Genomic DNA, 13999 nt, shown 5'->3' on the forward strand with positions numbered 1-13999 from the left:
AGATATATTTGCAAGTAAAAATGAGAGACTGCATAAAGCAATATTCATTGGGATTTCATTGTGGGGGTTCTGTATACATACTTTTTTATTATTTATTAAAATTGACAAGTGTAAATAATGTGATGGGCCAGATCTTGCCCATTGTTTTTCACGTCTCTCCCTCGTCACTTTTCTCCCTCTCTGTCCAGGTCAAGAGTCGCTTCGAACTTTACACTTGGTGCCATGAACCGGATAATCCATTCTAATGTTTACGTCTTGTCCGGGTCTGCTCACCCCTCAGTGATCACGTCCGCTTCCTGAGTCTTGCCTACCGTTTCGTTAGGTGTTCTCGTACTTGTAGGGCCGTCGGAGCTTCCCTCCTCTTTCGGCGCCTCCCTCCTTTTCACCTCCTTCCTCCTCCACGCGCCACACGGCGGCAGGAGCGTCCGCCTACATTTCTTGCGGAAGGACGGGTCGCAGGCGGCGTAGAGCAGCGGGTTGAGGCAGGAGTTGAGATAGGCCACGCAGGTGACGTACGGATGGGCCGCCAGCAGGATCCGATCCAAGGTGCAAGAGTACGGCAGAAAGCCGAACTCCAGGAGGAGGGACAACGTCTTGTTGACGTGCAGAGGCAGCCAGCAAAGGAAGAAGGCCAACACTAGCGTCACGATGACCCTGAGAAGCCTGCGCTGGTGGCGACGGCGTCGGTCGGGTCGAGGCCCGCGGCCGAAGTGCCTGCTGAGGAGGCGGGCCAGGGAACAGTAGCACACCAGCAGGACGGCGAGCGGAAACAGGAAGCCGAGCAGTGTGGATTTGAGGCTGAGAACCGCCGCCCACCACATCTGGGCGCGCTCGCGCTCGTCCTCATCCGGCTCGTCTCCGATCAGCACGGAGTAGTCCATCTGGCACGCGATCCAACCCGACTCACCCGGCCAGTCGGACTCCTGCGCCGAGCGCAGAAGCAAGCCGGGAAGTGCCAGCACCACCGCCAGCAGCCACAACCCCGCCAGCGGCCACGAGGCCCGGCTGAGGGGGCGGGGCCGGCGGCGGCGGCGGCGGCGCGGGCACCCGGTCAGGACCCAGTAGCGCTCCACACTGAGCGCGCTCAGGCTGAAGACGCTGGCGTACATGTTGAGGGCGGTGAGGAAGCTGCTCAGCTGGCACAGCGTCCGCCCGAAAGGCCAGTGGTACCCCAGGGCCGTGTACGCCGCCCACAGGGGGAGGGTCACCAGGAAGCACAGGTCAGCTAATGCTAAGCTAGCTATCAGAGAGTCCGTCAGGGAGCGGGACGGGGGCGGGGTCCCGGGAGACGAGGAGCAAGAGCTGGAGGAGGCGTGTCTTCTGGATGGAGAGCCGGACTCCTGCTCGGTTCGGCAACACGGCCTCCCAAATCCCACCGGGTGACTCCTCCTCCTCCTCCCGTCGGCTCGGTTCAGGTAGGCCCACAGCACCAGACCGTTGCCCAGGCAACCCAGCACAAAAGCCAGCAGGTAGACGGAGGGGATGATGGAGAAGGAGGGAGACCAGTCCGTGTAGTCGCATTGGAAGAAAGGAGGCGGCGAAGGGGAGGTCAGGGAGTCTGCGTTTGACATGTTGGACTCCATTCAAACGATCTTTCCAACTCGGATTAGTTGCTCGCTCTTCTCGACTTGGCCGTGCTGATCTATGAGAGGAAAAACAGTTTGCAGAAACATTCGCTCATGAAAAATGTTCTTTTAATTGTTTTACATAAGAGCGTGGGGTGGCCTAGGTTATCGGGAAAAACAATGTAGTGTGGTTGCAAAAGTATGCACACCCTAATGTAATAATTGGGAAGGTGTCTGTGTTCAGAATTAACCAGTCACATTCAAATTTAGGTCAAATGCAAGTCATCATTTTAAGTGCATCTGAGGCGTTATTTTTTCCTTTCTGGCAGAAGTCTGACTGACTGCTGTTTTGAACTGTTCATAATTCCTACCACCTTGTGTAAGGCCCCAATTCCAGTTGAAGAAAAAACAGCCGCAGGACATGATGCTGCTAATGACTCGTGTTGTTCAACTTGTTTTCATCAAACATATCTTTCTAGCCAAAAAGTGAGTCGGTTCGCTGTAGTTTAATCACAAAGTGGTGAACCGGACGCTCACTTACCTGCACAAACTCCATCAGCTTGAATTGAAATCCTTTCCGGGGGGTGGGGGGGGAAAATCAGCTTCTCTCCTAGTTGTAGTAGCTTTCTTCCTAAAATGTGCACGGTGAAGATGGTGTCTCCTCTATATGAGCTTTGACCCATCTCCCCCCCCCAAACTTGTCCTCATAGCAGACCACACCGGTGGGTGTTACGAGACCTGCAAACAACACCCCCTCCCACACAACTCAAGCACATAGACGCTTCCCAGGAGACACAATAAGGATATTGCTTACACAGACACACACAGATGCAAAGCAACACCAATGCATTGTATCCAAATGCACGTCCATACAAATGTGTGCTCAATTTGTTGTTTCTCCCCCACGCAGCTAACAAACACTTAAAAGTCAACACGCAATCGAGAGCAGCCCAAGAGACCTCACGAGACCTTTCATACCAAACATTACAATTCTTTCCCAAATATTAAAAATTAAAAAATAAAATACTAAATTCCAAACATTTTATAGTTTTCTGAATTTCACTTCCTGGTATCCTTCCAATGTTAAATTTTAACTTTAAACAACTTTTTTTTATGAGAGGACAAAATGGATCAAATTTTTTTTAAGACTACAACTTAATGTCTCTAGATGACATTAGCTTGGCCTGGGGTTGCCGTGTAAACAGCCCAGATGCTCCCAACAGTAAACAGCAAGTGCAGAGGTCACGTTAGCGTCGAGCTGTTGTTACGGGAACAGATGCTTCGGCATACTTTCCCGTCTTTTCTTTTGGCTAGTCAACACGCACGCACAAACAGTGTAAAAGGAAATAAAAGTGGAGCAAATACAAGCGTTTCCATGGCCCAAACAAGGCTGGCTATTTGAGTGGGGAGCGCCCAAGAGGTTCTGTATGTTTTTATTCCACATCCCGTGCAACATTAATGATCACAGATGACCACGATACTTCCGTCCAGCCGTTTGAATTTTTTTGTGATTTCTAATACACACTTGGAAGTAGGGCTGGGTATTGATTCAGATTTCCAAAATCGATTTGATTCGATTCAGAAGGGCCCGATTGGAGTCGTTATTTGAAGGAAAAACACTCCCGAAGTCAATGCTAACTTTCCGTTAGCATTTACTAACTTCCTGTTAGTCCTAGGCTAGCAATGTTTTAAAAACGAAGCGTGTTTTGTATTTAAATATACAGTGGATTTAGTCCTTAACGTTGTGCATTTAGTTTTACAGTTAACTCCAACTGCGGTGTCATTAAACAGCTTCGGGGACAGCAGAATAACATGCGCTACACATTTGCTAATGCTACGTAAGCAAAATGGTGCAATCAGGGTACTTTCACGTCGTCGGAAACTTCGGCTTTTTTCAATGACATTTCAAGGGGAAAACAATCGGCCATTTGTTTTGGCCATTGCTGTATTAAAAGTATCAATTCATGGTTTTATGAATCGATATTGGGTTAAGAGAAGGAATGTCGATTTGATATCGATATTTTAGACCCAGCCCTACTTGGAAGACAGAACAATTAAAAGTGTAGTTACTCTAAAAAATGATAAAGTTAGTGAATTAGTTTTGTTGATTTTATTGACTTGTGAAAAGAAAAAGAAAAAAAAAAGGAAAACGGAAATATTAGCACCGACCAATTAGAAACTTTTGATATAACTTAAAAAATAAAATAAAATACTAGTAGCCTATTAGGGATTATGGTTTGAAAATTTCATGGAAAAAAATAAAATAAGATTAAACATGGGTAAAATGAAAAAAAAAAAAATCCAAGAATAAAGTAATAAATAGGAAAATTTGGATACAATTTTGACTTCACAAACAATTACAATTTAAACATGAAATAAAGATATTTTTATGAATATTAACCATTTTGTCAAAGAAAAATTGTCACATTTTCCCAGAATTTTACATTTTTCAGTGTTTTCCTTAGTATTAGGAGTGCAGTACATTTTTCCCACTACAAACACTGGCAAAACATTTCTTTGATGACTTGCAAAGACTCTAGAGTGTTTTATACCAAAACAACAACAACAAAAAAACACCAACAGACTCAGCTTCTCAGTGATTTTAATTGATCCTCTCTGCCGGAGCCGCTCGTACATTCAGTTGAATGTTATTCTTAAAAAAGAAAGCAAAGTCAAACTTTTGTACAAGCAGATAAGAAAATCCCCATCTCTGCACTGAAGTAATTTCAAAAGAAACATCAAATATAAAACACTTATCAGTGTGTTTCGATGGTTAAAAGAAAACAAAAAAAACTAAACAAAAACGAGCCAATCTCATTCACACCCTGCAAAAGCGAAGAAGTGTTGTTGCTTTGTTGAAGTGTCCAAACAATTTGCTTGTGCAGATGTACCTCATGTTGAGGCCGGCGTCCCGGCGTCAGTTGAGCCAGGTGGTGTTGAGCTGCGTCTGTTTCTTGATGCTGGTGTCCAACTTGAGCACTTCCCGTATGGCCATGGTGGCGTACGTCGAGGGCGGCAGCGAGAACTCCAGCCGAAGAGCGCGGTACTTCCCTTCTGTTATGAGGTTAAGTACAAAAATTAACAATTATTATATGTTAATTCGAGATTTTATATACACAAAGCGTTGCTTGTTGTTCACAGCAATGTTTCTTCTGAGTCCTGACCTTTGTTGAATACCGGTGCTGGTTTGTTCTCAATTTTCTCAAAGTCAGTGTGGACCAGGGAGATCTTGGGGTCATCATACTCGATCACCTCCCTACACAGAAAAGACAGAGTGAATTGAATTTTAAAGGGATAATTCACTTATTTAGCCCATTATAGCAATAAAAAGTTAACATTTTGTCTATAATTAATTTGATATTTTCATTATTTTTCACATACAAGAAGTACCTTTAAAAACACATTTTGCAACTTGCTGTCGACTGAAAATGACATCACAAGGGTAACCAATCACAGCTCACCTGTTTTCTAGGTTTGGTCATGTGACATTCACAAGCTGAGCTGTGATTAGATACCTGAGCCCTTGTGATGTCATTTGCAGTCGACAGCAAGTTGCAAAATGTGTTTTTAAAGGTACTAATTGTACATGAAAAATAATGAAAATATCAAATTTATTATAGGCAAAATTTTGACTGCCAAAAATGGCTAAATAAGTATCTGTTTAAGTGGTCTAGTCAAGTGCTTTGGAAAATTATCCAATTTAACAACAATACTACTTTACTGTAGCATATTTACAATGAACCAGTTTTTCCAGTTCTTGTGATATATTTTGCAATGTAAAATATGTCCCTTGGCTCAAACGCTTGTCTAGTGAACCTTTGACAAATAAGTTAGTTAATATGTAAACAAGGTTTTTCTTGCATATCAAATTGCACTATGTTGGGTGTCATTTTTAAATGCAGTATGTAAAGGAGCGGAAATAAGCTGAATAAGACACAGTTGAATGTTAAATCAGCACATGAAAACAATTAACTGTAAGTGTTATGAACAAAACTAATGGCTGTTTCCCTAAACACAATCGCTTAAAATTTGCAATAGAGAAACCATATTTTGATAGCTTTACCCCTCTGGCACTTAAAACCCATTTAAACTTGGTAGAACTCTCTTTTACAACATTATGTACAACAGTTGTTTCATTCCATATAATCAGCTAATTCAACGTTTCAGAATCTAAAATGGTGCACCGCTACCCTCTGCTGGCGGCGTGGATCATTACCGCTCAAGCGTCAGGTCTAGTTCAACCCACCATCAGAATACAAAAAACATATCAGACGACGCAACGTGACCTTGAAACTCAGTGCTTTGGTTATAACGGACAACTTACGTTGTTCTTGGGAGTTAATGCGTTATCAACAATATGTTAATAATTAAATGGTCAAAAGGAGTACCCACCAGCTGACATCGCTGGGCCTGATGAGGACGCGTCTGTAGGCTCCAGCCAGCGAGTAGTCCTTAATTTTGTGACGCATGTTGTCGATATCCAGCCCGTCTGCGCTCAGCATCTCTCTGTAACCTTTACCCACTGCCCACGCACACACATTTCCCCATGTTGATTTGTTTTTACAAAGCAAAGATGTTGCCTTCTTACCGTGGTGAGAAGGGTAGATGACATCGAAGCCTGGGAGCGGCATCACGATGTCGTGTATGGAGTGGCTCTTTGCCTCTTCTTCTGACAGGATGTGTGCTTTGGCTTTAGGGAAACAATTATTCATTCTCGGAAAGACCAGAATTATAGTACAGGTAGTCCTTAACTTATGAACGCAGTGGGTTTTGAGAGGTTGTTTGTAAGTCGAATCACTTTCAATTTAAAGGCGTATTCAAGGATCTTTTGTCGCTGCGTCTTCCGGTTGGATCATCTCAATGATTGGTTCCCGATCCCGTCAATCAGTCTGACATAACGACGTCACGCGTCCTCGTTCCGAGCTGTGCATGCGCACTTCGAGTGTTTGTAGCATGTAGCCGTTGAGCTTCGGATTCAGCCATTCATCGTTGTAGCTCCACCCATCTCACCGCATACTCTGAAAATGAGTGAGAGCCGCAAGAGGACATCCACTCGCACGTTGCCGACATTTGACATATCAAATGTCAGGATTTGCTTGAAAAAAATCTAGTAATGTTTTTTCATATCAGAAATTATACTTAAGCTCCTTCTAAAATTTACTTGGAATTTTTGAGTGCAACTTTTACTAGGCATTTTCAAGTAAATCTCACTCCCCATTTTTGCAGTGTAGGCGTTTACTCCGGACGAGTAGGAGAGCTGGCAGGATGGTCTTCCGCATGCGCACTTTTTAAAAAGTGACAAACGGACGTTTGGCTTTTATTTTCGAGAAGATCCTTGAATACATCTTTCAAAATTCATTTTCATGAAATTATTTTTAAATAAAAAAATTAAAATATGTTAAAAATAAAAATGAAATTCTGTACAGTATATACTGTCTATAGAATATATGAATTAAATAAAAAATACATTTTAATATTATTATTTTATTATTATTAAGTTATAATACAGTGTTCCCTCATTTTCCGCCGGGGTTAGGTTCCAAAAAATACCCGCAATAAATGAAATCCGCAAAGTAGTTAGCTTTATGTCTTACATTAATTATGAATATTTTAAAGGGATACTTTACTTATAGCCATTTTTGGCAGTCAAACATTAATATTTTGCCCATTTTAACTTTGATATTTTCATTATTTTTCATGTACAATTACTACCTTTAAAACCAATTTTTTTTTTTTTTTTTTTTTTTTTTTTTTTTTTTTTTTTTTTAAATCACTCACTCACAAGCTTACTTCATGTAAGCCACATGGGGTCTCCCAGGCAGAGGACCGAACCCGCGCCAACTGGCACAGAAGGTGACGGTTCCACTCCTCCACCTGGAGCCCCTTAAAAACACATTTTGCAACTTGCTGTCGACTGAAAATGACACCATAAGGGCTCAGGTAACCAATCACAGGTCAGCTTGTGAATGTCACATGACCAAACCTAGAAAACAGGTGACGTTCGCAAGTCGAACGTCCGTAACGAGAGGACTACCTGTATATGACATAGTCAGCTATCCAAAGGACAGATACTAACTTCCTCGGAGCACCAGGTCGCCCTCCACGGCTGTAAGCCCAAAGGCGTCGATCCGGCGGCTAACCATGGTGTTCCACACCACACTTTGGTAGCTGTGAATGTACATCAGGCGGTTGTTCCGGGGGATCTGCATGAAAGGACACAGAACAGCACAACATGACCGAGGGGCCTTCGCTCCAAATTAAAAAAAAAAATTTCACGAACCAGTCCGAAGGCAGTGACGATGTTATTTTTGCCGTGCTGGGACAGGCCCCGCAGCAGCTGGCCCTCCACACAGCGCTTGTTGGGCAGCTTCTTCAGGGCCGCGTCGGGGTCCTGAGTCTTGGCCCACTCCTCCCTGCAGCGCACCAGGAATTCTTTCTCAGCTGCGGGGAGACGTATGACGGAAAACGTTAACAGCGCCGCAAAATTCCACTACGAGCGGTTTAATGAATGCCTTCGCACCTCCGGGACGAGGCTTCAGAATTAAATCCACCACTTGCTTCCAGTCATTCTTCAGGATGGCCCTGTTGCGGCAGAAGAAGGAAAGTGGATTGATTAGCATGTCGTGTGAGCGAAGGTGGCGCGTGCGCGGCACGACGTTACCTGCCGACTTGCTGCGTGGGCACGGCTGTGGTGCCGAAGCGTTGCATGCCGTAGTAGTTGATGAATCCCGTCTGCTTGAGGGACGTCATGGCCTGATGGACCTGCGTGTCGGTTCCCGAGATGTTCCTGGTGTGAAGATGTTATAAGTGAATAGGAAGCAGGGTTGTGATAGTTTTGGAATTTTGCACATTAGTTTTGATTCCGTTTTGAGGTTTTTTTTGTTTTGTTTTTTTAATTTAGTTTATTTTAATTAGTTTTCAGGGTGGTTCTGGTAATAAATGCTTTGTTTTAATTTAGTTTTAGTTAGTTTCAGTATTAGTTTTTTATTTTTTATGTGTATTACTTGTGCGCAATATTTAAAAAAAAAAACACCATCTGAAGGTGCTTTTCTATTGGCTCCTGCGAGATGACGTCACTTCTGTGTGACACACTTTCAAACGTCCTTATTCCGGTTAAATATCAAAATAAAATCTACCGTACTTAAAATCAATTATGATGATTTAAAATCATCCCCAAAGGCTCATGCATAAATTAATTACTAAAGACTAAAACGAAGGACATTTTTGCTATAATTATAGTGAGTTTTGTAAACATAAAAAAGTAGTTTCAGTTAGTTTTCGTTTTTTAAAAAGCATTTTTGTTTTTATTTTGTTCACAAAATTGTTTTTTTTTATTTTATTTATTTTAGATTTAGATTTTTAGTTAGTTTTAGTTAACTAAAATAACCTTGCTAGGAAGTAGTCAAAACTGAAAAAATAGGAGTCACTTAGCTAAATACACATTACATCAGTTACATCAGTAGAAATACAGATGTATGCATAATACAATATATTGTTTCTGCTGTCAGAAACGGTCTGTTTGGGTTGCCAAAATCCAGGAATATGTACGATTTTACATGCCTTCATAGCGAAGCACAACATTTCACATACCGAATGACCACTGTGAAGTGATTCCCCTGCAGCTCCCCCAGCTTGAGAGGGTGATTCTTGTAGGAGAAATTTCCGACCTTGAGGTTCATCAGGCACTTGTTGAGGTGGGCCAACCTCTCTGCTGTGATCCTGGCCACAGAGACAGAAGGTTCCCGATGTGAGCGACGCATCCGTCGGCCGCAGACCGCCTACCACCTATTCCGCACTCACTTGAGCACAGCGATCTCCTGCACAGTGATGGCCCTCTTGTCCTTTGTGCCCATGTAGGAGAACATGTTGGGTCTGAGCCTTTTAAAAAACAAAACAAAAAAAAACGGGGAGTCAGTGGAGCTTAGACCAAGAAAATACACAAAACTTTGCGGCAAATGTAGTAATAATTTTATTTGAATAGCAGCTTTACAAACATCTACATCCAAAAAGCAAACATTAAGGTACAACATCGTTCATGAAACAATATGTGTATTAGAGTGGAGTTCATTTTCTGAGGTAAAAAAAGTAGGTCGAGGTGTTTTTATTTGATAATGAACACTAGAACAACCCGCATTTTTTTATGCTAGGGAACAATTTGGGGGAAAAAAATCTGATGAGTTAGATTTTTATGCTGATTAATACTAAATAAAGTTTTTTTTCTCCACAGCGAAGCCTCCAAATAAGCAAAATTGCTTAGCTAAGCTAAGCTGTAGAAAGACTAGTAAGACGATTATGCGATTGTACTTAACTACAGCTTTTTGTCAACTTGTTTGTGCAGTCACAATTCAGAAAGTGCGGTGAGAGGTATGTGCAACGCCCAATTAAGTCAGTACTATCAATATCTGCAAACAGAAAGCTAACATTGTAGAAATTAAGAGGTCCAGACCTGGCTTTTCTCTTAACCTTGTAACCATGGTAAGTTCCATTTTGGTTTTTTTGCGGTTTGCTTAGTTCTCAAACCTCATAAATGAGACCAGTTTTGGATTTTGCACCCACAAATTTGTTAGAAACAGCTATCGGACCTAACTCAACAAAAATAGTGTTTTCGAGTGTTAACGGAGAACTTCAACGACACTCATACCTGAGGAACTTTGACAGCACATTGATGGCGTCCATCGTGTCCTTGTTCTCCTTGTATAGCACAAAATGGCAGAAGCTGCCGCGGTTTTTGGGCCAGAAGTGTTTCCTCGGTGCTTTTAAACATACACGGGGGGGGGGACAACAACACATCAAATGTCTAAAATCATATTTGAGACATTCGCCTTGAGATAATAAAGTCTACTTCTCCTTAAAAGTAACTGTTTACAGAATGGCAAAATCTGCTTTCACACTTGACATCTCCTGTGCTTACTTGTGGAGAGGAACTTCTTACCTGCTGATGTCTTCACCTCTATTCCAAGAATAGCAAAATATAGACAATAAAAGAGTGTTACTGAGAATAAGATATTTGTGAGCGAGGAGCTGAGGCGCATGCACAAACGAACCCACGACTGGACTGTGGTTTGAATGGACGGGGAAAAAGGATCGAGCAGGTGAGCGGATGCGTCGTGACTCGTGAACCACATCAGAACGTCAATGAGGGGTTCACATCCTGAGAAGTCATGCTAGTGCTTCAGGCTGGATTTACACTCCAAGGGTCAAGTGACAAGTGACAATTCAGATTTATTTGCTCTAACTTTAACGCATCAGATTGGAATCAGGCTCCTTCCAAAAGCTGCGGTGATCAACTATTTATTTATTTATTTTTCTAAATCAAGCATTCTACTGATTATCCCATCAATGAATCAACCAATCGACTATGATCTGATTTTGCATTACTAAACATAACAACATATGGATGAGGTGCAGATATTTTTGTCCACTTACAATCGCCGCCATCATGTTTCACTGTAGTATCTTTGATTTTGAGCTTTCAGGGTTTTTTTGTTTTTTGTTTTTTGTTTTTTTTTTAAAGGCGGCAACTGTCCTGGTAAGTGACATGGGTGCCAGTTAATTAGAGTCTAGAGTTGGCTATCTGTATACTTTTTTTTTTTTTTTTTTTTTAAGCATTTGTTTAGTAAAGCAAATGGATTTGAACAAGATAGCCAACATTAGTTCCTTAATCTTGGTGATGATAAATGTACTGTTTTGGTATGCAGTCCATTTCAATTCTTCCTTGTCTAGTGTTAAATGAAGCCCAGTTTAGGAGATCTTTGCATTTTACCATCTCCTCCTCTCCATTTCTACAGTACATGGAGGAAGGTCCACGTGACTGCAGTAATATTAGACCGTGTGGAAAAATGATCCCTGTGGTTATTAAGTTATTTCATTAATCACTGAAACCATTACTTGAAATGTACAAGGAAATATATCAAGTATAGGCAAAGAATCGGGATTGGCCACTTTGACCTGCAGTGTAATCCAGACTAATCGTCATGCATTTAACAACGCATTTTGTTCACTTGAGTGACTTAAAATGTTGACCAGAATTTCATTACTTCCAATGGAAAACACTGTTGCGAAAGATGAATTATATGGTTGTGTTGGACCATGGTGGTTGCACTCTATTAAGTGATTTAATGCCTCCACTCACCAGCCAGAGCCTTCTTTCCAGCAGCGTGGTAAGCCACGATGAACTTGCGACCATCTTTCTCCTCCGTCTTTGTCTCCAGGCCGGGAAATTGAGTTTTGATGGCCTTGTGAACCAGCGTCCGCTTTTCCTTTGACTCATCCCCCTATGAAATAGATAAACAGGGCGTGATAAGACATGGTGGTGCTAACCCAACATAAGGATCCAGCGAATGTAAAAGCACCTCGATGGAGACGAAGCTCTCTTTGTTCTTGAACAGCTGTAGCTCCCCGAGCTGCTTCTTCTGCTCCTCCGTCAGCACGGTGCAATCAGGCGATGGACTTTCTGCTGCTGCTGCTGCTTCCTGATGGAGCGAACACACACAAAACAAACAATGCACAGACAGCTTCACAATTTCACAAACTTGGAATAATTAGGGAGACAAATTCTGGAAAATTTACTTTAAATGGCTTGTAGACTAATAATTGTGTCTGGGGTGCCTGGCCACTCATTAGGTGCGAAATTCATTCAGTAAATATTTTGCTCCCTGTTTCTAAAAAAGGGTCTGTTGGTGTTGGGGTAGAATGAATTGACAGTACACAAAGATAACAAAAAAATTCCAGTCGTCATAGTAACGAAACCCATATGCTGCATGTCAATTCAACTTCAGTCAACTTCTTTGACCAGAGTATTTATCACGAGTGAATGTTTGGCTTACCTGAACCTCTTCAGGAATCGAGAGGTCATCTAAGTGCACAATTTTTCCTTCTTTGCTGATTTCATGCACCACAAAATCAGAGTACCTGAGTAAAAAGTGATCACAAATCAATAGCTGTGCGAGAAAGGCGGCGGAAGAACAGCGTATGATCTTCGAGAACAAACCTTTCCTTCAGGATTCCCGAGAAACCCTCGTGACTGCTGACATACTTGCAGATGCCCACATCCAGCTCGGTGAGGCCGTGCTTCATCATGTCGGCAAACGTCTCGCCGCTGCCATCTTCCTCCTCCACCTCTTCCTCACCACCGCTCATTTGTCCCTGAGGAGCGCCGTTCTCGTGTTCATCCTCAAGTTTCGCTCTCTTGGTCACGGCCGCTTCGTCTTCCTCATCCTCCGGGCAGCCTCTCTTCTCCCCAGGGACGACTGGAGCCGATTCCGGCTTGGATTCATCCATTTTAAGCAAGCTGGGATGCATAAAAAAAAATAAAAATAAAGACATTGTGACAGACTGGAAACTTTACAGGAGAATCCACAGAAAAGTATGCAAATAAACCAGGAATTTAGGAAATTGAAGGTTGGTGCTTTTAATAAGGAAATAAAATATAGTTGGGGAAAATAGATACTTTTTATATCAATCCATTCCTGACAAAAACTAACTCTGGCCTTTGCATTTACTAGTAAAAAGGAACAAATAGTCAGCATGCACTCACTGGCGAGAGCCAGCACGCTGTTACGCCTCATCGAAGAGATTCAGCACTGCTGTCATGCATATCCATCCATTTTCTTGACCGCTTATTCCTCACAAGGGTCGCGGGGGTCATGCATATCGTTTTCAGCAAAATGAAGAGAGGTGAGCTTGCCCAAAAAGCCACTCTAGTTGAAAAGCTTAGTTGTCACGGTAACGAAAGCTTGAATCGCCATTCGCCATTGGCTGAGCAGTATTTTTATTTTTTTTTTTGGGGGGGGGGGGGGGGGGGGGGGGGGGGGTTCGAGCACTCGGTTGAGACAGGCATTTCAGCAAGACAAGAATTAAGTGTGTGCAAACTAAAGTGTTCTATAATTCTTGATCCTTTGAGGATTTAGACAGATAGCTTTAAACAATTGTTATATTGTGAAAAACACTGCATGTCTAATTCTAGTCACTACAGAACGATGGTATGACAGTTGTTTTTTCTCCTCCAATATCGAACAACGAATGAAAACAAAGATGAACACAATTATGCTCAACCTCTAAAACAAGCTTGCCACTTGCCCTTTAAGAAATGTTAACATTGAAACGAGTAGCTTAGCATCCGCGGATGTTAGCACAAGGGAGAAATAGGATGTGCTAGCCAACACCTTGGCAGCGTTAATTATACGTTAGCAATATATTATCTACCCAAGAATGGCGCTACATGGCGAAATAAGTGAATAAAAAAGGCTCTATCCCGAAAAGCTGGTTCAAACTACCTGAGTACGGAGACAGCAGCACAACATCAAGCGAGCCAATCTACTACCGAACACGTGCGTAAACATCAGCGCATGCGCTGATTTACTTCCGGGGTTTTACGATATACCCCGCCCACAGCTTAAAATAATAATAATAATCATCGGACAGAGATCTGAAAA

The 13999-nt window shown here is 42.4% G+C and overlaps 2 protein-coding genes across 4 annotated transcripts; both read right to left on the reverse strand.

The window, feature by feature from the left end:
• aplnr2 (apelin receptor 2) lies at window positions 1-4006 on the reverse strand. The gene is made up of 2 exons (XM_077517407.1): window positions 2107-4006; window positions 1-1642 (listed from the first exon to the last, which is right to left on the reverse strand). Exon 2 carries the CDS (start codon window positions 1581-1583, stop codon window positions 270-272), a length of 1314 nt encoding a protein of 437 aa, XP_077373533.1. The 5' UTR covers window positions 1584-1642; window positions 2107-4006; the 3' UTR covers window positions 1-269.
• Window positions 4007-4150: 144 nt separating this feature from the next.
• On the reverse strand, window positions 4151-13960 carry pus7 (pseudouridine synthase 7). 3 transcript variants are annotated; one of them, XM_077517404.1, is made up of 18 exons: window positions 13841-13946; window positions 13102-13264; window positions 12556-12855; window positions 12392-12476; window positions 11918-12037; window positions 11698-11839; window positions 10498-10515; window positions 10207-10318; window positions 9366-9443; window positions 9156-9284; window positions 8227-8352; window positions 8086-8147; window positions 7846-8006; window positions 7642-7768; window positions 6154-6255; window positions 5958-6087; window positions 4730-4821; window positions 4151-4619 (listed from the first exon to the last, which is right to left on the reverse strand). In XM_077517404.1, exons 3-18 carry the CDS (start codon window positions 12843-12845, stop codon window positions 4483-4485), a joined length of 1911 nt encoding a protein of 636 aa, XP_077373530.1. In that variant the 5' UTR covers window positions 12846-12855; window positions 13102-13264; window positions 13841-13946; the 3' UTR covers window positions 4151-4482. The 3 variants fall into 3 exon arrangements, with proteins under 3 accessions (XP_077373530.1, XP_077373529.1, XP_077373531.1); XM_077517403.1 differs by lacking the exon at window positions 13102-13264 and having other exon boundaries at window positions 13841-13960; XM_077517405.1 differs by lacking the exons at window positions 10498-10515; window positions 13102-13264 and having other exon boundaries at window positions 13841-13960.
• Window positions 13961-13999: the final 39 nt, after the last annotated feature.

The sequence above is a fragment of the Festucalex cinctus genome, chromosome 3, assembly GCF_051991245.1.
Source record: "Festucalex cinctus isolate MCC-2025b chromosome 3, RoL_Fcin_1.0, whole genome shotgun sequence".
Lineage (NCBI taxonomy): Eukaryota > Metazoa > Chordata > Actinopteri > Syngnathiformes > Syngnathidae > Festucalex > Festucalex cinctus.